At 42.9% G+C, this 23,201-nt stretch overlaps 1 protein-coding gene across 15 annotated transcripts in view; it reads left to right on the top strand.

Annotated features, from left to right (window-relative positions):
- Positions 1 to 22,597, top strand: part of STAU1 (staufen double-stranded RNA binding protein 1) — a 59,844-nt gene extending 37,247 nt beyond the window's left edge. For 10 of the 15 annotated variants that reach the window (XM_089897041.1, XM_089897040.1, XM_022597691.3 and 7 more), the window contains 8 exons: positions 13,700 to 13,930; positions 14,906 to 15,049; positions 17,062 to 17,208; positions 18,957 to 19,032; positions 19,262 to 19,581; positions 20,191 to 20,313; positions 21,103 to 21,188; positions 22,081 to 22,597. In XM_089897041.1, coding sequence (XP_089753167.1) covers positions 13,700 to 13,930; positions 14,906 to 15,049; positions 17,062 to 17,208; positions 18,957 to 19,032; positions 19,262 to 19,581; positions 20,191 to 20,313; positions 21,103 to 21,188; positions 22,081 to 22,096 — 1,143 coding nt within the window. In that variant the 3' untranslated portion in view covers positions 22,097 to 22,597. The remainder of the gene's footprint in view (positions 1 to 13,699; positions 13,931 to 14,905; positions 15,050 to 17,061; positions 17,209 to 18,956; positions 19,033 to 19,261; positions 19,582 to 20,190; positions 20,314 to 21,102; positions 21,189 to 22,080) is intronic. The other 5 variants (XM_022597688.3, XM_089897033.1, XM_089897032.1 and 2 more) reach the window with 2 other exon arrangements.
- The last annotated feature ends 604 nt before the right edge of the window (positions 22,598 to 23,201 follow it).

Here is a 23,201-nt window from a genome sequence, read left to right as displayed (position 1 = left end):
AGTAATCATGTTTTATTAACAGAAGAATCTACAAATTTTTTTTTTTTTTTGGTGGTACGTGGGCCTCTCACTGTTGTGGCCTCTCCTGTTGCGGAGCACAGGCTCCGGACGCGAAGGCTCAGCGGCCATGGCTCACGGGCCTAGCATCTCCGCAGCATGTGGGATCTTCCTGGACCAGGGTACGAACCCGTGTCCCATGCATCGGCAGGTGGACTCTCAACCATTGCGCCACCAGGGAAGCCCCCAATTTTTGTTTTTTTTCTGAATTGTATTTATTTTTTTATACAGCAGGTTCTTATTAGTTATGCATTTTATACACATCAGTGTATAGATGTCAATCCCAATCTCCCAGTTCATCCCACCCCACCCACCCCACCCCTGCCACTTTCCCCCCTTGGTGTCCATACATTTGTCCTCTACATCTGTGTCTCAATTTCTGCCCTGCAAACCGGTTCATCTGTACCATTTTTCTAGGTTCCACATATATGCATTAATATATGATATTTGTTCTTCTCTTTCTGACTTACTGCACTCTGCATGACAGTCTCTAGATCCATCCACGTCTCTACAAATGACCCAATTTCATTCCTTTTTATGGCAGAGTAATATTCCATTGTATATATGTACCACATCTTCTTAATCTATTCGTCTGTCAATGGGCATTTAGGTTGCTTCCATGACCTGGCTATTGTAACTAGTGCTGTAGTGGGCATTGGGGTGCATGTGTCTTTCTGAATTATGGTTTTCTCTGGGTATATGCCCAGTAGTGGGATTGCTGGATCATATGGTAATTCTATTTTTAGTTTTTTAAGGAACCTCCATACTGTTCTCCATAGTGACTGTATCAATTTACATTCCCATCAACAGTGCAAGAGGGTTCCCTTTCTCCACACCCCAACAAAAACAACAGCATTTGTTGTTTGTAGATTTTCTGATGATGCCCATTCTAACTGGTGTGAGGTGATACCTCATTGTAGTTTTGATTTGCATTTCTCTAATAATTAGTGATGTTGAGCAGCTTTTCATGTGCTGCTTGGCCATCTGTATGTCTTCTTTGGAGAAATGTCTATTTAGGTCTTCTGCCCATTTTTGGACTGGGTTTGTTTTTAATATTGAGCTGCATGAGCTGTTTATATATTTGAGAGATTAATCCTTTGTCCGTTGATTCGTTTGCAGATATTTTCTCCCATTCTGAGGGTTGTCTTTCATCTTGTTTGTAGTTTCCTTTGCTGTGCAAAAGCTTTGAAGTTTCATTAGGTCCCATTTGTTTATTTTTGTTTTTATTTCCATTACTCTAGGAGGTGGATCAAAAAAGACCTTGCCGTGATTTATGTCAAAGAGTGTTCTTCCTATGTTTTCCTCTAAGAGTTTTGTAGTGTCCGGTCTTACATTTAGGTCTTGAATCCATTTTGAGTTTATTTTTGTGTATGGTGCTAGGGAGTGTTCTAATTTCATTCTTTTACATGTAGCTGTCCAGTTTTCCTGGCATCACTTATTGAAGAGACTTGTCTTTTCTCCATTGTATATCCTTGCCTCCTTTGTCATACATTAGTTGACCATAGGTGCGTGGGTTTACCTCTGGGCTTTCTGTCCTGTTCCATTGATCTATGTTTCTGTTTTTGTGCCAGTACCATATTGTCTTGATTACTGTAGCTTTGTAGTATAGTCTGAAGTCAGGGAGTCTGATTCCTCTAGCTCCGTTTTTTTTCCTCAAGACTGCTTTGGCTATTCGGGGTGTTTTGTGTCTCCATACAGATTTTAAGATTTTTTTGTTCTAGTTCCATAAAAAAATGCCATTGGTAATTTGATAGGGATTACATTGAATCTGTAGATTGGTTTGGGTAGTATAGTCATTTTCACAATATTGATTCTTCCAATCCAAGAGCATGGTATATCTCTCCGTCTGTTGGTGTCATCTTTAATTTCTTTCATCAGTGTCTTATAGTTTTCTGCATACAGGTCTTTTGTCTCCCTAGGTAGGTTTATTCCTAGGTATTTTAATCTTTTTTTTGCAGTGGTAAGTGGGAGTGTTTCCTTAATTTCTCTTTCAGATTTTTCATCATTAATGTATAGGAATGCAAGAGATTTCTGTGCATTAATTTTGTATCCTGCAACTTTACCAAATTCATTGATTAGCTCTAGTAGTTTTCTGGTGGCATCTTTAGGATTCTCTATGTATAGTATCATGTCATCTGCAAACAGTGACAGTTTTACTTCTTCTTTTCCAATTTGTATTCCTTTTATTTCTTTTTCTCCTCTGGTTGCCGTGGCTAGGACTTCCAAAACTATGTTGAATAAGAGTGGTGAGAGTGGACGTCCTTGTCTTGTTCCTGATCTTAGAGGAAATGCTTTCAGTTTTTCACCACTGAGAATGATGTTTGCTCTGGGTTTGTCATATATGGCCTTTATTATGTTGAGGTAGGTTCCCTCTATGCCCACTTTCTGGAGAGTTTTTTGGGTTTTTTTTTTGGTGTTTTTTTTTTTTTTTTTTTTGCGGTACGTGGACCTCTCACTGGCTCCAGACGTGCAGGCTCAGCGGCCATGGCTCACGGGCCCAGCCGCTCTGCGGCATATGGGATCTTCCCAGACCAGGGCACAAACCCGTGTACCCTGCATCGGCAGGCGGACTCTCAACCACTGCGCCACCAGGGAATCCCGAGAGCTTTTATCATAAATGGGTGTTGAATTTTGTCGAAAGCTTTTTCTGCATCTATTGAGATGATCATATGGTTTTTCTTCTTCAGTTTGTTAACATGGTGTATCACACTGATTGATCTGCATATATTGAAGAATCCTTGCATCCCTGGGATAAATCCCACTTGATCATGGTGTATGATCCTTTTAATGTGTTGTTGGATTCTGTTTGCAAGTATTTTGTTGAGGATTTTTGCATCTATATTCATCAGTGATATTGGTCTAATTTTCTTTTTTTGTAGTATCTTTGTCTGGTTTTCGTATCAGGGTGATTGTGGCCTCATAGAATGAGTTTGGGAGTGTTCCTTCCTCTGCCAAGTTTTTGGAAGAGTTTGAGAAGGATGGGTGTTAGCTCCTCTCTAAATGTTTGATGGAATTCACCTTTGAAGCCACCCGGTCCTGGACTTCTGTTTGTTGGAAGATTTTTAATCACAGTTTCAGTTTCATTACTTGTGATTGGTCTGTTCATATTTTCTATTTCTTCCTGGTTCAGTCTTGGAAGGTTATACCTTTCTAAGAATTTGTCCGTTTCTTCCAGGTTGTCCATTTTATTGGCATAGAGTTGCTTGTAGTAGTCTCTTAGGATGCTTTGTATTTCTGCAGTGTCTGTTGTAACTTCTCCGTTTTCATTTCTAATTTTATTGATTTGAGTCCTGTCCCTCTTTTTCTTGATGAGTCTGGCTAATGGTTTATCAATTTTGTTTATCTTCTCAAAGAACCAGCTTTTAGTTTTATTGATCTTTGCTGTTGTTTTCTTCGTTTCTGTTTCATTTATTTCTGCTCTGATCTTTATGATTTCTTTCCTTTTGCTAACTTTGGATTTTGTTTGTTCTTCTTTCTCAAGTTCCTTTAGGTGTAAGGTTAGATTGTTTATTTGAGATTTTTCTTGTTTCTTGAGGTAGGCTTGTAGAGCTATAAACTTCCCTCTTAGAACTGCTTTTGCTGCATCCCATAGGTTTTGGATTGTTGTGTTTTTGTTGTCATTTGTCTCTAGGTACTTTTTGATTTCCTCTTTGATTTCTTCAGTGATCTCTTGGTTATTTAGTAACGTATTGTTTACCCTCCATGTGTTTGTGTTTTTTACGTTTTTTTCCCTGTAATTCATTTCTAATCTCATAGCGTTGTGGTCGGAATAGATGCTTGATATGCTTGATTTCAATTTTCTTAAATTTACTGTGGCTTGATTTGTGACCCAAGATGTGATCTATCCTGGAGAGTGTTCCATGTGCACTTGAGAAGAAAGTGTAATCTGTTTTTGGATGGAATGTCCTATAAATATAAATTAAATCCATCTGGTCTATTGTGTCATTTAAACCTTCTGTTTCCTTATTTTTTTCATTTTGGATGATCTGTCCATTGCTGTAAGTGAGATGTTAAAAGTCCCCCACTATTATTGTGTTACTGTTGATTTCCTCTTTTATAGCTGTTAGCAGTTGCCTTATGTATTGAGGTGCTCCTAGGTTGGGTGCATATATATTTATAATTGTTATATCTTCTTCTTGGATTGATCCCTTGATCATTATGTAGTGTCCTTCCTTGTCTCTTGTAACATTCTTTATTTTAAAGTCTATTTTATCTGATATGAGTATTGCTACTCCAGCTTTGTTTTGATTTCCATTTGCATGGAATATCTTTTTCCATCCCCTCACTTTCAGTCCGTATGTGTCCCTAGGTCTGAAGTGGGTCTCTTGCAGACAGCATATATATGGGTCTTGTTTTTGTATCCATTCAGCAAGCCTGTGTCTTTCGGTTGGAGCATTTAATCCATTCACGTTTATTATCGATATGTATGTTCCTATGACCATTTTCTTAATTGTTTTGGGTTTGTTTTTGTAGGTCCTTCTCTTCTCTTGTGTTTCCCACTTAGAGAAGTTCCTTTAGCATTTGTAGAGCTGGTTTGGTGGTGCTGAATTCTCTTAGCTTTTGCTTGTCTGTAAAGCTTTTGATTTTTCCATCGAAGATTCAATCTTTATATTTATTTAACAAAGCAGTATTTATTCCTAGGGCAGCCATGGATCTCTAGGCGGTCCACAGCTGGCCTCTGTAGGTCCATTAACCTCCTAAAATGGCCTGAAGGGGATCCTTTTGTTGTTCACGTGTGTTTTCTTCTGGCGGGAGGGTCCGTTGCTTTCATAAGATTCTCAGAAGCATCTGCTACCCTGCAAATATTAAGAATCTCCTTAAATGGTCCCTAAAAATGTCAGAGTAATTGTTAAAAAGACATAAGTTTTGTCATTGTCCAGTGTGTGCCTCCCAGTTCACCCATTTAATAACCTCATTTGTTGTTGGAGACTTTGTGGCCTAAAAACAACAATTAATGATTGTTAGTTCAAAATGGAAAATAAAGTACATTTAGTATGTGTTCCTTTCAAAGACACAGTGAATCCAAATAGATTAGGCAAGTAAGGGAATTTTTTTTAAAGTTTCCATAATTTTCAAAAATTCTTTGCAAATTCTTTCTTTTGATTTCTGTGCTTGGTTATGCAAGGTTGTGTTTTAATAGATTTCTTTATCAACTATTTGGTCTTTCAAAGTTATAAAGAGTATAGGTTTAGTCTTCCAAAGAGCTTTAAAACTCAACGTATTTGTTACTTCAGGCAAATGTAATTTGAGGTGGGACATCTGCTTAAAACAATTTTAAGTGGTTCATTAACTTCTTTTGGCCTATTTCTTTTTTAAAAAGTCTACCTGGGGCTTCCCTGGTGGCGCAGTGGTTCAGAGTCCGCCTGCCGATGCAGGGGACACGGGTTCGTGCCCCGGTCCGGGAAGGTCCCACATGCCGCGGAGCAGCTGGGCCCGTGAGCCATGGCCGCTGAGCCTGCGCGTCCAGAGCCTGTGCTCCGCAATGTGAGAGGCCACAACAGTGAGAGGCCCGCGTACCGCAAAAAAAAAAAAAAAAAAGTCTACCTGAAGTTTATTGTCCTGTAAAATACTTTAATTTTGTAGTTAGGTGATCCCCAAATTTCATGTCTGACTCTCATGAAATATATACCTTCTTCTATTTTGTGCTAGTGCCCTAAACTGGCTCCTGAGTTCAGTCCTTATGCCATCAGCTGAGTGATGGTGATGGTGATTTCTGACCTCCAAACTCATCTGTTGCCATGAGGCACAGGTGGGGGTAGAGAGCGGCACTTGGCTCACAGGGCCATCCCACACCCCCCCCCCACACCCATCCCTGCCCCTTCCTGGCAGGCAGGATCAGTTTATATTGTCCCCTTTCCAGAGTGCAGTGCACCAGATGGCTCTCAGGCTGGCATCTTACCTGGCCCTACATCCCTTCCAGCCTTTCTGCCTCTGTTCTGGGTGGGAGATGGTGGCTGGGGAGGCAGTGAGACAGGGGACACAGAATAATAGGGCTAGTTGTTGAGTGGGAACTAGTTGGGAGCTTCACCCGAATAAGCCTCACGGTCTCCCTGGGAACCTGTTTCGGGAAAGGGAAGAAATGCTTCTTTCCCTCCTGCTGAGGGATTAGTGTGGCACAAGAATGGATGTTTAAAGATTGGAGGGAGGGGTACAAAGATTGTGGGAATGGGAGATGCCTGGCTTCTCGGGTCACCTAGGGGTTACAGAGGTGACTGCTGGGGCCAGGGCCCTAGATCCTTGTGAAGCTTGGCACCTGCCCACACCAATTGCTGCTTTGCCTGAGAGTCACAGAGCTTTCTGGACCTTAGTGAGGGATTGCCATTTTATATTTTTGCTCTTTGGGATTTGGGGACCAGATTGCTTCTGTCCTACCTATACTTCTGTTTAGGTTTTAGATTTGGCTTTCATACTTCTGTTCAGGAATATGTAACACTTAGCAGGGTATTGTCAGGTAGTCACAAAAGAAATTCTGGGAGTGCCCTGTGGTGGTGAATATCTCTTGAAGTAATAATTTAAAACGTGACAGTTTGTGTGTAGGTAGTGTCATTGAGTTTGTTAATATGAGTGCTTATATTAAATAGCTCTCACATATCAAAAGTTCATATTAGCTTCCATTATTAGGTTGAGCAAAGCTTTTATTTTTTCCCCACAGTTCTGTCTCTGGCACCTGGAAGATTCCCTGGCCTATATTGGATGCTCAGGAAATATTTATTGAATAAATGAATAGAATAGTTTTTTGGTTTTTTTTTTTTATTTTGACAGATAGTAAGATACGTCATGTTGGAAGCTGAGTTAAGTGTGCAATAGAGAATACAGGAGCCATTCATATAGCTTTTCAGAAAAATGTATGCAGCTAGATTTTTGATAAAATACATAGTTTTAGTTAGAAAATGTTACGGTGCTGGTTGATACAGTCACTGGGAGGCAGTTGTGACTTGATCCCACTAAATACATTCTAGGTTAAACTGCAGGTGTAGGTTGGTGGGATTATGATGTGAGCAGACAATGAAAATGGTTGCTGAGCGACCAGGGTGGACTGTGAATCTGAAGTGAGCCATCAGGGTGGCTACCCTTACTTTTCGAGTCTCATCTGAGGACACGGAGAGCACTGTTCAAGGAGGGAGCATTTGGAATATAGGCTGTCAGTGTGGGAGGGCATCCCGGGGGCTCTCTTTTTTTTTTCTTTTTGCAGTACGCGGGCCTCTCACTGTTGTGGCCTTTCCCGTTGCGGAGCACAGGCTCCAGACGCTCAGGCTCAGCGGCCATGGCTCATGGGCCCAGCTGCTCCGCGGCATGTGGGATCCTCCCGGACCAGGGCACGAACCCGTGTCCCCTGCATCGGCAGGCGGACTCTCAACCACTGCGCCACCAGGGAAGCCCCCTGGGGGGCTCTCTAAGATCAGTCTGCAAGCGCCTGTGGGAGCAGGGCTCTTCCCAACAAACCTCTACCTTTGTAGGGCAGTGAGGCCGCTCTCTGAGATGCCTCCCTTTCTCACCTTTGAGCACAGCACAGCCAGTTCTTGGGCTCACACAGATTTCCTAGCCATCTTTCCAACTTTTTATTTTGAAACATTTCAAACCAATGGAAAAGTTGCAAGCGTAGGGCAGTGAATGTATCCTTCACATCGATTCACCAGTGGTTAACATTTTAGCACATTTGCTTTTTTTTTCTCTGTAAATGTACATATTTTTCTATTTTTCATTCTGCTGACTCATTTGAGAGCAAGTGGCAGACATCATGCCCTTTGACTCCTAATATTTCAGTATGTGTCTCTTAGGAACAAGGACATTATCTTAAAATAACTATAATCTGATTGTCAACACAGGAAATTTAGCATTGCTGTAATACTGTTACCTAATATACATCCTAGATTCACATATTGCCAGTTGTCCCCATGATGTCCTTTAGAGAAAGTATTTTCCTGGTCTTGAGCCTGGTACAGGATCACACATTGCGTTTAGCTGATGCATCTCTTTAGTCTCCTTTAATGTGTAACAGTTCCTCAGCGTTTTTTTTTTTTTTTTTGTCTTTTATGATATATATATTTTTTCCAACATCTTTATGTAGTATAATTGCTTTACAATGGTGTGTTAGTTTCTGCTTTATAACAAAGTGAATCAGTTATACATATACATATGTTCCCATATCTCTTCCCTCTTGCGTCTCCCTCCCTCCCACCCTCCCTATCCCACCCCTCCAGGCTGTCACAAAGCACCGAGCCGATATCCCTGTGCCATGCGGCTGCTTCCCACTAGCTATCTAGTTTGGTAGTGTATATATGTCCATGCCACTCTCTCACTTTGTCCCAGCTTACCCTTCCCCCTCCCCATATCCTCAAGTCCATTCTCTAGTAGGTCTGTGTCTTTATTCCCGTCTTGCCCCTAGGTTCTTCATGACCTTTTTTTTTTTTCCTTAGATTCCGTATATATGTGTTAGCATACGGTATTTGTTTTTCTCTTTCTGACTTACTTCACTCTGTATGACAGACTCTAGGTCCATCCACCTCACTACAAATAACTCAATTTCGTTTCTTTTTATGGCTGAGTAATATTTCATTGTATATATGTGCCCCATCTTCCTCATCCATTCATCCATTGATGGACACTTAGGTCGCTTCCATGTCCTGGCTATTGTAAATAGAGCTGCAATGAGCATTGTGGTGCATGACTCTTCTTGAATTATGGTTTTCTCAGGGTATATGTCCAGTAGTAGGATTGCTGGGTCGTATGATAGTTCTATTTGTAGTTTGTAGTTTGTCTATTTGTAGGAACCTCCATACTGTTCTCCATAGTGACTGTATCAATTTACATTCCCACCAACAGTGCAAGAGGGTTCCCTTTTCTCCACATCCTCTCCAGCATTTATTGTTTGTAGATTTTTTGATGATGGCCATTCTGACCGGTCTGAGATGATATCTCATTGTAGTTTTGATATGCATTTCTCTAATGATTAATGATGTCGAGCGTTCTTTCATGTGTTTGTTGGCAATCTGTATATATGATATTGGTATTTTTAAAAGTCAGTTATTTTGTAGAATGGCCTTCAATTTGGGTTTGTCAGGATTAGTTTCGGGTTGTGCGTTTTTTGGCAGGGAACGCTACAGAAGTAATGTTGGTTCTCAGCAGCACATGGTGTCATTTTATCCGAGTGTTAGTGATGTTAGTTTCATTGCCTACACCAGATGTGTGCCACTCTGTGGAGACTTCCTTTCCCTTTATAGTTAATCCATAACCTATGGGGAGATGCTTGAAGGCTATGCCCTTACAGAGTTCCCCAGTGTTTCTAGCAGTCATTGATAATTCTTCCCAGCACCAATTATTACTGTGGTGGATGTCAAACGTTGATTTTCTGCATGTCCAAAGAAAATCTCCTCCTGCCTTATATTATATTAATTTATATTAGTATAGATGCATTCAAAGTGTTACTCCATTATTGTTGCTAATCATTTTGATGTTCAACTTGCCATTCAGACTAGGTTCTGTATCCTTTGATATGCCTCTATCAGCTTTTCTTGGGGGGGGCGGGGGGCGGGGGGCTGTGCAGTCCTATTCCTTGAGGTATAATTTACATAAAGTAAAATTCATCCCATTTAAGTATGTAATTTGATGTGTTTTGATGGTATGGTTGTATAACTATCACCACAATTAAGATAAAGAACATCTTTCACCCCATAAAGTTTCCCCTGTGTCCCCTTGCAGTCAATCCCTTCCCTCCATCCTCAGCCTTGGGCAACCATTGATCTGATGTCTGTCCCTACAGTTTTGCTTATTTTCAAAATATTACGTACATGGAATTAGAGAATTTATTGCCTTTTCTTTTTCCCCCCCTTTTGGGCTTTCCCTTTATCTATTTATTTAACAGGATGAGTAATAACATTTTGAGAAGCCTGGAGGGAGCACATAAAAATATAAAGCCATCTTAGAAAACACAACCCAGACATGACCTTTCCATAATTGTAAATCATGATAACAAAGGCCAAAGTTCCTTGTACTGTTCCTTCCCTCAGGCCTCTCACCTTTTAACAAATGGCCAACCAGATACAGTGTGTTCAGTGTTGTCCATTTGGAAGTTTGTGATCTTTCCAGATTGCAAGATTACAAATCTACTGGCAAGAGTATGTTGCCTTTTGTGTGGCTTTTTAACTTAACATAATGCAGATTTTGAGTCCCTATGTTATATGTATCAGTAGTTCATTTCTTTTTATTTCTGAATAATGTTCCATTGTATGGATTTACCACAACTTATTCATGCATTTACCAGTTGAAGAACATTTTCTTTTTTTTCTTAATTAAAAAAAATTTTTTTTTAAATTTTTGGCGGGCGTCCCTGGTGGCGCAGTGGTTAAGAGTCCGCCTGCCGATGCAGGGGACGTGGGTTCGTGCCCCGGTCTGGGAAGATCCCACATGCCACGGAGCGGCTGGGCCCATGAGCCATGGCTAATGAACCTGCGCGTCCGGAGCCTGTGCTCCACAACGGGAGAGGCCACAACAGAGAGAGGCCCGCGTACCGCAAAAAAAAAAAGAAAAAAAATTTTTGGCTGCATTGGGTCTTCATTGCTGCGCGGGGTTTCTCTACTTGCAGTGGGCTACTCTTCATTGCGGTGTGAGGGCTTCTCATTGCAGTGGCTTTGCTTGTTGCGGAGCATGGGCTCCAGGCGCGTGGACTTAAGTAGTTGCAGCGTGTAGGCTCAGTAGTTGTGGCACACGGGCTTAGTTGCTCTGCGGCATGTGGGATCTTCCCAGACCAGGGCTCAAACCCGTGTCCCCTGCATTGGCAGGTGGATTCTTAACCACTACGCCACCAGGGAAGTCCAAGTTTAAGTTATCTTTGCAGTTCATTTTATCTTTACACTGAATGTGTATATTCAGAGCATTGTTTTCCTAACTTGCTTGGATTATTTTTTTCCCTATGCTAACAGTCTATTAAACAGTAATGTATGTATCTTAAGTGCACAGCCCATTAAATTTTAACATGTGTAAAAACCCATGATTCACTCCCCAGATCAAGATACAGAACATTATCATAACCTCCATAAGTCCCTGTGCTCCTTTCCAGCCAGAAGAAGCTGCTTTCTGTAATCACTATAGATTTTGTTTTCTGTGTTCTTAGACTTCATATAAATAAAAAGATGTAATGTGACTTACTTCACTCTGTATGACAGACTCTAGGTCCATCCACCTAACTACATATAGTTCAATTTCATTTCTTTTTATGGCTGAGTAATATTCTATTGTATATATGTGCCACATCTTCGTTACCCATTCATCTGTTGATGGACACTTAGGTTGCTTCCATGTCCTGGCTATTGTAAATAGAGCTGCAGTGAACATTGTGGTACATGTCTCTTTTTGAATTATGGTTTTCTCAGGGTATATGCCCAGTAGTGGGATTGCTGGGTCATATGGAAGTCAGAAAGAGAAAACAAATACAGTATGTTAACACATATGTATGGAATCTTAAAAAAAAACAAAACAAAACTGGTTCTTATGAACCTAGGGGCAGGACAGGAATAAAGATGCAGACGTAGAGAATGGACTTGAGGACACCGGGAGGGGGAAGGGTAAGCTGGGATGAAGTGAGAGAGTAGCATTGACATATATTACACTACCAAACGTAAAATAGATAGCTAGTGGGAAGCAGCTGCATAGCACAGGGAGATCAGCTCGGTACTTTGTGACCACCTAGAGGGGTGGTATAGGGAGGGTGGGAGGGAGACGCAAGAGGGAGGGCATATGGGGATATATGTATACGTATAGCCGATTCACTTTGTTATACAGCAGAAACTAACACAACATTGTAAAGCAATTATACTCCAATAAAGATGTTAAATAAAAAAAGATATAATATGGATTGTTGGGTCGAGTTTCTTTTCCTTAACAGAATGCTTTTAAGTCTTATCCATGTGTATCAGTAGTTTAATGCTGAGTGGTATTCCAGTGTATGAATATAAAACTCTTAATTTATCCATTGTCCTATTGATAGATATTGGATAGTTGGGAACCGTTATAAATAAGGTTGATAAGTCTTCTTGGGTGCATGTGCACTCAGAATTGCTAAGTCAAAGGGTAGGTGTTTATAAAAATTCTCAAAACTATTTCCCAAAGTGATTGTACCAATTTACACTCCCACCACTTGTTACACATCCTTGCCAAAAAGTACCTGTTGAAGTATTTTTTTAATTGAATATTTGTCTTTTTATTATTGACTTGTAGGAATTCTTTAAATGTTCTGGATATAATTCCTTTGTTTGGTACATATATTGCAAATATTCTCTCCCATTCTATGAGTTCCCTTTTTAAATTTTTAAATGTTGTCTTTTGATGAGCAGTTTTTAATTTTGAGGACTTCTAATTTGTGTTTTTTGTGTTCAAGAATTCTTTGCCAACCTCATGTTCATGAAGTTTTCTCCTGTGTTTTCTGCTGAAAGCTTTATAGTTTTAGCTTTCATGTTTGGGTCTGTGTTCTAGCTTCAGTTAATTTTTGGTTTTGGTTGAGTTTAGGATCTTGGTTCAGTTTTTTCCCCATGTGGATTTCTAGTTGCTCCAATGTCATTATTAAAAAAATACTTTGGATTTGCTTTGGTGTGTTTGCCAAAAATCAAGACCATCTATGTGCAGGTCTGTTTCTACATTCTTTTCTGTTTTATTGATCTTTTGGTTTATCCTTAAACAATACCATGATGTTGTAGATGCTGTAACTTCACAGAAAGTCTTGAAATCTGGCAGTGTAAGTCTGCTAACTCAGTTGTTCTTTTCAAGGGTATCTTGGCTCATGTAGGTTGGATTTGATTTTTATTTTCCTTCTGTGTGATTATGTAATCACTTTAATTACAGTTAGGTTTCATGTTCATATTTTAGTATTCCCATCTCTGTTGACTTATTCTTATATATTTAATATGTGTTATACTAAATGGTTCCAAGAGTCAAAGCTGCACAAAAAGATATATTCAGAAGTGTCATCTCGTCCCCTTTCTACCCCAATCCCTCCCACCTGCTGTAGGAAACTGATTCCATTGGTTTCTGCTTTATCCTTCCTGAGTTTCTTTTTGTAAAAATAAGCATATAAACACACACACTTGTGTGTCTATTTATATGTGTGTGTATATGTATACATAGATTTAACACCCCCCCCCACCCTTTGTACACTCTTTTGCAGTTTGCTTTTTTCAGTTACTGTGTACTGGGGATCACTTTATGTGCTTGGAGATTTTCTTATTCCTTTTTACAGCTGTAGAGCAGCCAGTATTTAATAAGCTCAATCTTGGCTGGCAGCGCAGAGCAAATATTAAACTTGACCTCTGTGTGCTGCATTTATTTCTGGGCTTTGCTGGGCCAGTTTCCTTTCTGCTGTTTGCAGGGGAGCTCACTACACTCAGGACAGTCTGTGACCCTGGGTGGGCGGGAGTAGAAAATGTTTCCCTATTCCATGTCTGTTTTGGACTCATCAGACCTGAGAACATTAACAAGTTTGGGGGGAAAAAAAGAAATGGGAAGAGAAAGCATTCAGGATCATCAGTGTTTACACTCCCTTCATTTAATGTGTCTTGTCCTCAATTCCCCTTTTACTGTGTTTCGTGTGAAGTAGTGTGCTAACCATTGTGCCGTGCAGCTGGTAATGAGTGCCTGTCACGCTTTCACTCAGTCTTTCCCTCTAAAACAGGTTGCCCGGGAGAGTGGCCCACCCCACATGAAGAGCTTTGTGACCAGGGTGTCGGTTGGGGAGTTTGTGGGGGAAGGTGAAGGGAAGAGCAAGAAGATTTCAAAGAAAAATGCTGCTATAGCTGTGCTTGAGGAGCTGAAGAAGTTGCCGCCCCTGCCTGCAGTTGAGCGAGTGAAGCCCAGAATCAAAAAGAAAACAAAATGCATAGTCAGGGTAAGGACTTTTCTGAATGAAGAGGGTGTTTTCATTGCCCAAAGGCAGCTGGGGGGTTAGAAGGCTGGTGAAGGAGGTCGGGAGCTGGCAGGCACAGGCCCGGCCTTGGAGAGCCTTTACAGGGGCCACCTTGGGTTGCTCCCACAGGAGTCCCAGGTTAGGCAACGACAGGGACACTGTGCTGGCTTCAGTGGGGGCCTCCGCAGGCGGCCACGCCCGGCTGGGTGCGGTCACAGTGAGAAGCTGTGTGTTGGCAGCCGCGCTGCCCATCTGCGGGGAGAACAGTTAAATTGTGCTGCCTCCGTCTCATTGCCCACTGCGCGGTTCTGAACGCGCGGGAGACCCCTGAGCGGGGAGATGTCTGGGGCAGGTGTAGGCGTCAGACGTATACACCTTCTTCTTATTTTTGAGTCACGTTAAAGGACCTATCAAAAATTATACTCTCTCTCACCCACCCAAAGAAGGGACAGGGGTCCGTTCGGGGACAGTTATGAACACCAGGATCCGTTCTGATTGTCAGTATCGTTTCATGTTGTATCAAAATCCAAGTTTTTCTCACACACAAGTTAGCATATGGTTTCTGGATTTTGAGTCATTGTTAAGAAAGCTGGGAACCTATCCTTATAATGTAGACTTTTGGAAAGTTTTAGAAAGAGTTTGTTATGTTTTTTCTACCTCTTCATTTACTGTCATATGTTGACATTTATTGTTCAAAAGCAGACGTTACAATGATGCTTGCCTACTCGTAGTGAATGGTGATGTTGGTTTGCTAAGAAGACCTTAAAATCACCTCAGAGCGATCATAGAAAATCATTAGGCATCTTTCAATTAAAAAAAGGTTTAAAAAAGATCTGATTAATTCTGAGCCGTTAGAACAACATAGAAGTAATCAACTGTCATGTCCTGGTCTCTGAATAGGCAAGGTCCTTACTGTGACTAACATGGCACATGGTTTCTACATTCATTGTTCCTCAGCTACAAAGCAGCCCGGAGTACGGCCAGGGGATGAACCCGATTAGCAGACTGGCCCAGATCCAGCAGGCAAAAAAGGAAAAGGAGCCAGAGTACCTCCTCCTCACTGAGCGAGGCCTCCCGCGCCGCAGGGAGTTTGTGATGCAGGTGGGTCAGCCGGCTTGTGGGCGGCCCTCCTCTGACCGCCTCCTGTCTCAGGGCCTGAGGTAGTCCAGGGGCCGGACACCTCTCCCCAGGAGGCCAGGTCCAGTGGGCACTCCCTGCCGCCAGATGTCACTGTTATTAGACCACGTTGCCTGCACTAATCTGACGCCTTAAAACGTGCTTGTCTGCACAGCACACATGCTGCTGTATCAACAGGTAGGAGCCTGGACTCACTGTGCCTGTTTAGAGGAATGGGGGAATCGTGGGTAACTTTTTTCTTTGTTACTTCTTGAAAGTTACCGTTGTTCTTCTCAGAAGCTTTATGAATTATAGAAAGGGTCTGCTTCTGCTTCCCCTGATCCTTCTGTAGAGCCTGGAGTCCGGGGATTGGGTTCACGTCTCAGATTTGTACAGAGCGTTTCTCCATGCACTCAGCTTATTAAACAGTTATTCACACGGGCAGCTAAATGTTTTTTTTTGTTTGTTTGTTTTTTTGCGGTACGCGGGCCTCTCAGTGTTGTGGCCTCTCCCATTGTGGAGCACAGGCTCCGGACGCGCAGGCTCAGCGGCCATGGCTCACGGGCCCAGCAGCTCCTCGGCATGTGGGATCTTCCTGGACCGGGGCACGAACCCGTGTCCCCTGCATTGGCAGGCGGACTCTCAACCACTGCGCCACCAGGGAAGCCCTGAATGTTTGATTTGAATTTAATAGTGTTTTCTGGTGAAAAACAGAATACTTCACTCTGCATAGCAGTTTACAGCTTATAAAGCACCATCAATTAGCCTGGTGTGTTTCACCTCTGCAGTCAGAGGGCAGGAAGAGTAATGACCCTTCCATGTACAAGAGAAAATTGCAGTTTGTTGAGAGGCTCAGTAATTCGCCTAGGATCAAACGGCTGGTAGATGCCCGGTTGGGATTCAACCTCAGGCCCCTCTTCACAGGCCAGGGAGGGTTTCCTTGACTCTTTCGTGATGGGGCTTCTGGTTTTGGTCTGCGGTCAAGACCAGCTTGGAAGGGGATGGTAAGCAGTGATGTGTGCTGGAGTATGTGTAACAGCCAACTCTTAGGGAAAGGCAGTGTGTGTGGAGACTATACATGTATATGCACACGTATTATATGTACATATGTGTATATTATAAATTTTACTGATAGGAAGGAAGTGTAGCATACAATTTACAAAAAATATGTAATACTCTTGTAAATTTCATACATCTGTGTGACAGTCACCAATAGCAGCGTTACAGAATGAGACTCGTGTGAATTCTTTATTCCCCTCAGGTTCAGCAAGGAGGTTTGCGTCTGTCATTGTTGAATGACTGTGGTACGAGCATGAGGACTGGTTGATATTTTTATTTACATCAACAACAAAGACATGTCAGAACTTCACTCATTTAAACAATATGAATGGTTTCTTTGCTGAATCAGATAATACTTTTCCAAGACTGGAAGTTTCAGTTTTTTGTATTAGTTACGTCATGGCTGCAGACTTGACAACAATTTAAAGATTAATCTGCATTATTAACCTTTTCTCCATCACTTAAGCTTAAGAATAGACAATCAGCAGTACAGCTTAATCCTTGATAAGTAGTAGTTGCAGATTTCTGTGGTGTAAGTACTCTCACTGTGGCCATTTTCTGTCTGAGTTGGAAAGAGATGTGTAGCTGCATATTGACACCGCACACACACAAGTGTAAAGAATCTCAAAAGCACAGGCAATCGTAAACTGGAGTCCAGTTAGGAAGTGATGAATTTGAAGTATTCATTCCGTTTGTTAAAATAACTTGTTTAATTATAAGCTTATGTACTTTAGTGTTTAATAATAGCTACCTTTAACAGCCACCTCTCCAAATTCCTCAGGATTTCATAATGGGCTCTCACAGGCTGGTCCAAGCCAGCTCCAGGGCACCACTGTTAAGCCATCCATCTTCTGACCATTCTGGGTTCTTTTTAGTTCCTGACCAGTCTTTATTCTAAAGGGTTAAGCCCTGATCTGAGTTCTGCCTTCTTTATGCAGGTGAAGGTGGGAAACCACACTGCAGAAGGATCAGGCACCAATAAGAAGGTGGCCAAACGCAATGCAGCCGAGAACATGCTGGAAATCCTTGGTTTCAAAGTCCCACAGGCTCAGCCCACCAAACCAGCCCTCAAATCAGAGGAGAAGGTGACTGCTCAGGGCTCTGTGTCCTTGCTCTCTAACTGCAAGATGACCTTCTCAACTCAGGACTCTGACTCCTCCAGGGCTAAGCTTCAGGGCAAGGCTTCATCCTCCTGGCAGTAAAGCAGCCCGGCTGAGCAGGGTCCTAGCATTTGGTTCATTATAATGTGGTCAGAAGGGGAGTTGCATGTCCATGGCTCCAAGCATGGTGCTGGGTTAAGTCGTTACTGTTTCAGCATCTTTGTGGTCTGGGATGCTTGGTGGAGGGCAGCTTGCTCCTCTCCTTTTGTGGGATGACGGGTAATTAATTGGACTTGAAGTTAATGCGTGTGTGATTCTGTCATTTGTGCTCTTAGAGTCCTGCATAAAAGACTCATCAGCCTTAGGCTTTCGTTAGCTGTGGAACACGCTTGGGACACTGAGACCGTGTGATAATAGAGTCAGGGCCAAATCCATAGTTTCCATTTGGGGTTTCTTTCTCTTTATGAATTGAACATTAGACAAAAATGATCCCATATTGAAAATTGCACTTCTGCCAAGGTTGGTAAGCAGTACCCTCAGTGAAAGCCTTGGCCGACCTTGTTTCCAGTCACTGGATGGTCCTTTCAGGATAAACTTGAAAACACCAGGACTGATTCAGTCGTGTCTGTCAGTCCTGTCAGCAGAGAGAAATGGCAGCAGCTGTGGCCACATAGTTAATAACTGGGATCCCAAACACTCATCAGAGAATCTGTAGAGATCCTGGACTTGGCTTTGGGGGTTTTCATTCCAAAATCTTACAGAGCATCATAGGCAGCTTTGTCTTCTCAGAAGGGAGACCTTTGTGTTTGGCAAAAATTTTTTTTAATTTTTATTTTATTTTATTTTTTTGCGGTACACGGGCCTCTCACCGCTGCGGCCTCTCCCGTTGCAGAGCACAGGCTCTGGACGCGCAGGCCCAGCGGCCATGGCTCACGGGCCCAGCCGCCCCACGGCATGTGGGATCTTCCCGGACCGGGGCACGAACCCGCATCCCCTGCATTGGCAGGTGGACTCCCAACCACCACGCCACCAGGGAAGCCCCAAAATTTTTATCTAGTAACATTTTCCCCCTACATTTGTTATCTTTGGTTATGTCATTTTATCTTTTAGTGGGACATGTGCTCCAGGAAATATTCTTTGTTTATTTAATTATTTAGCATCAACCTAAAAGTTTCTTTTCTTTTTTTTTTTTGCGGTACGCGGGCCTCTCACTGTTGTGGCCTCTCCCGTTGCGGAGTGCAGGCTCAGCGGCCATGGCTCACGGGCCCAGCTGCTCCGCGGCATGTGAGATCTTCCCGGACCGGGGTACTAACCTGCGTCCCCTGCATCGGCAGGTGGACTCTCAACCACTGCGCCACCAGGGAAGCCCCCAAAAGTTTCTTTCTTGGTCAGCTCTATCAATTTAACATCTTCAGGGTCCTTCTGGTTAAACGTTCCCCTCTCGTGAGCACAGAACAGAGGCCCCATCCCTTAGATGCTGTTCGTGGACAGGCTGACATGGCTGAGAGTGTGCTTTGGGAGAAAGCAGGGGGCTCTGCTGTGGGCACATTGGTGGCACAAGCAGACCAGTGGTGGGGCCTTGGGAGAGGGCCTTTCTGCCAGTGCCCTCATCGTTTAAAAGTTTATAAAACTAAGATTAGTGCTGGTTGGAGTTTGTTTAGTTTTGGACAGAAGGAACTAATTTTTCAACAGTTTGATTGATGCTCATGGCCTTTTTTTTTTGTTTTTTTAAGACACCCATAAAGAAACCAGGGGATGGAAGAAAAGTAACGTTTTTTGAACCTGGCTCTGGGGATGAAAATGGGACTAGTAAGTGTGAAGTTAATATTGTCTTGATCTGACTGTGATTCTGGGCTTTGCATGGTTCCTGGTAATAGCAGGAACCTAGGTAATGAGTTAGTGGTCAGTGCTTGGTTCTGCATTACCCCTGTGCTGTTGTGTGTGCTGGGGCGCGGGGGGGGGCAGCGTGGGGTCTTACAGCATCTCTCCACGCGGCATGCATGGACTTGAGTTGATCTGTCTGCTTGTCCATCCCCAGGCCATAAAGAGGATGAGTTCAGGATGCCTTATCTTAGTCACCAGCAGCTGCCTGCTGGAATTCTTCCCATGGTGCCCGAGGTTGCCCAGGCCGTAGGAGTCAGTCAAGGGCATCATACCAGAGAGTTCACCAGGGTAGCTCCGAACCCTGCCAAGGCCACGGTAACTGCCATGATAGCCCGTGAATTGTTGTATGGGGGCACCTCGCCTACAGCCGAGACCATTTTAAAGAATAACATCTCTTCAGGCCACGTACCCCATGGACCTCTCACGAGACCCTCAGAGCAGTTGGACTATCTTTCCAGAGTCCAGGGATTCCAGGTAACTGTTGGGTCTGAGCTGTGTGGTCTGTACCTCAGTGCGGTCATCTCTGGTTTCTCTCAGTACTAAGTAACTTGTTTTTTAAGTCAAGTTCTTTGTCTCGGGGGATGGTTGGGGGAAGCATGGTAAAGAGTGGTCCTGAGGAAGGGAGGAGGCACGGGAAGTATTAGAACCCTGGATGGTAAGAGAATATCCTCAACCTTTGGTAATTTTTAAAAATCCAGGCCAACCGTAATGAAAAAGCCTCAAATCCAGTGGTAGTTACAAATTTAGACTTCAGTGAGAACAGATTCATTGTGCTGGCCCTTTTTCTACCTGCTAGGAAAGGACATGGCTTCTTCCAGACCAGGGTTTCTGAGTAGACATTTAGGTTCCTGGAAGATTCTGGAAGCTGGGGCCCTGGCATCCTGCCTGCAGCCCTCAGTGCCCCTTAGCCGCAGACCCCACTGTGAGTCTCTTGTGCCTGTTGAGCAGGAGTTGGTGTAGACAAGTCAGGCTGAGACCAGGGAGAGGTGTCATCTCTGTTCACTGGGCCCAGAGCCGCAGCCCTGTGCCGGGCTCATACTCCCTGCCTTCCTGTCCTTGCCTCAGTTTTCTTTTCCCCTTTAGGTTGAATACAAAGACTTCCCCAAAAACAACAAGAACGAATTCGTATCTCTTATCAATTGCTCCTCTCAGCCGCCCCTGATCAGCCATGGTATCGGAAAGGATGTGGAGTCCTGCCACGATATGGTACGTTACCCCCCGCGGTGGGCCTGGCTCCAGCTCGTTGCTGGCCTCAGAAAGACAGGAAAAGGATTCTCCTGCAGACTTCGAGAACAGTTGATTGTTTTACAGGGTTCATATTTCTGAGGACTTTTCTTAGGTTACTGGCTTGATTTCTCATTCTGTTGATCAGAACTCATGGGCTTTGGCCAACCCCTCTCCTCTCTTCCCTTGCTGACCTGAGAGGTGGACTTGGGTCCTGGAACGCATCCAGATACTGTATTCAGTTCATCTCTGACCAGAACAAGGAATTGCATGCCCCAGTTCTGGCGACTTAGAAAGCCCCTTGTTTTGGTGTCCTGTTCAGATGAAATTGTTATTGTAAGAAATACTAAAATGAAGAAAAGGAATTGATTAAATCAATTGACATAAACTGTGGTATATTCACCTGATGTAATATAATGTACCCACCATATTAATGTCACTGAGGGTAATGTATTCTAATTCTAACACGGAAACATGATACGGTTTTATTTTAAAGCGGGATATAAAATTTGTAGGGTCTGGTGACCACAGGTTAAAAATGTTAGAAGGCAATATATAATAAAATTAACAGAGGTTGTGATTCAGTGAGGTAACCATGGATAACATTTTTTAATTTATATTTTTAATTAAAAATTCAAACATGAAAGGGTTATTTAGTGGGACCACTTGTTTTGTTGGGCAGTAGGAGAAGCCCTCGACTCGCTATTCAGTGTTGTATACTGTGGTCCTGAGCGGTGGCCATGGTTTGACTTCCCTTTTCATTCCTGCTAGGCTGCACTGAACATTTTAAAGTTGCTGTCTGAGTTGGACCAACAAAATACAGAGATGCCAAGAACAGGAAATGGACCAATGTCTGTGTGAGTGAGCTGATCTACGTGGAAAGGCAGTTCTGTTCCCCATTTGCATTAAATTCAAATTGTCTGCTCAAGTTAGTAGTGAAATACTTGTCTTAGTCACTTTCTGTCCCTTTGCCCTGAAAGGTTTCCAAGTTTTGGGCAGGGAGCTCTACTTCTTTTTAATTTGTTTTGTTTTTTTAATTAATTAATTTATTTATTTTTGGCTGTGTTGGGTCTTCGTTTCTGTGCGAGGGCTTTCTCTAGTTGCAGCGAGTGGGGGCCACTCTTCATCGCGGTGCACAGGCCTCTCAGTGTTGCGGCCTCTCTTGTTGCAGAGCACAGGCTCCAGACACGCAGGCTCAGTAGTTGTAGCTCGCGGGCCTAGCTGCTCCGTGGCATGTGGGATCTTCCCAGACTGGGGCTCGAACCCGTGTCCCTTGGGTTGGCAGGCAGATTCTCAACCACTGCGCCACCAGGGAAGCCCTTTTTTTTTTTTTTAAGCTTTCAATCGGTAATACATTCACATGGTGCAAAAGTCAAAATTATTTTAAAAGGTGTCCACAGTGATACGTCTTGCCCCTCATGCAGTCCTCATCCATACCATTCTCTTCACCCCACCCAGAGATCACATTTGTATTGGTTTCTTGTGTACCTTTCCTGTATGTTTCTTTATGCAGATACATTTATTTCCTTATTTTCTTCCTTTTCCTCCTATAGATAACATACTACATGCCCATTCTGTTCTTTGCTGTTTTCACTTGATGGTGTATTCTGGGAAGACCTTAATCCAGTTATCATAAACTGGGGCCTGAACTACTGGACTTCTCGATGTCTGCTAGTTTCATTTGTAACATGGCTTAATTGTCTTAAATTTCAAAACTTGGGTCATTTTTGGTTTTTTTCTTCCTTAAAGGTGTGGGAGGTGCTGAACCTTATCTGGCCATGAACCATTGAAAAATCCCAACATACATACTGAAAATACTGAAACTGCTTTGAAAATTTGGAACTTCTGATACCTCCAGTGGGCCGAGAGACACGACGGGTAAAGGACTGGAGACAGCAGTGGTGAAGAAGGCGGGCCCGAGGAGGCAGCGGCGTGGCCGCTCGCCCGTGCTGTGGTTTCTCCTCACGCAGCGGCAGCTGCTGGGGGCCGGGCGGGCCTGCCGGGCACCCCGGCGCCACTGGGAGACCAGCGGGTCCACGCCCCAGGCACCCTAGCGCTTGGTTAGGGTGGGGGGGGGGTTGGTTTTTGGTTTTGGTTTTTCGGGGTGGTTTTTTTTTTTTTTCCTTGCTGTGTGAAAGAAGAAACAGAAAGCACGACTCCTTCTCAAACTGGCTCACTCAGACACTTTGGGACAAACCCTGGACACCACGCTGGAGAGAGGCCTTAGTCTGGCCCCAGAGCTGAAAGCACCAGAGAAAATCACATGCTTCCTACTCAGCCTGAGCTGACCTTCTCGGCGTGCTCTGGCCCACACCTACCGCGGTACCCACGCCGTCACCACTGCTCTCTTCCAAGAGATACGTATTCTTAGTTTCATTATTTTCTTTTGATTGAAATGACACTATATAAAATTTTCATTTGAGAGTTTCTCAGTTGTATTTAGTTACATAGCACAGTTTAGAAACTTGTCTGAGACTGACCTTATCAGTAATCTAACCGGCAAAGATCATATCCGTGTGTATGTGGTTATACATTTTTATTTCATTGGACTAACCCAGGACCATTTCAGTGATGAAAATGGTGTGCCCTCTGGTTTAGCTGAAACAGTCCTGCACTTCTCAGAAACCTTGAAGTCTCCCATAGTTGTATAAATTGGACAGTTTAGGAATTTTAAACTTTAAATGATCATTTGGTTCCTTTTCTATTTTATTTTTGTTAATGCAACAGGACTTAAATGAACTTTGATCTTTGTTTTAAAGATTAAAAAAATTGTGTGTGTATATATATATGTGTGTGTGTGTATATATATATATATATACACACACACACATATATATATATATATATATATATATATATATATATGACTC

Source organism: Delphinapterus leucas, chromosome 15 (assembly GCF_059928025.1).
Source record: "Delphinapterus leucas isolate spDelLeu-1000000601 "Yukka" chromosome 15, BTC_Dleu_Yukka2, whole genome shotgun sequence".
NCBI lineage: Eukaryota > Metazoa > Chordata > Mammalia > Artiodactyla > Monodontidae > Delphinapterus > Delphinapterus leucas.
Note: the sequence above shows the minus strand (reverse complement) of the source record. Positions and strands in the feature narration are given on the sequence as shown.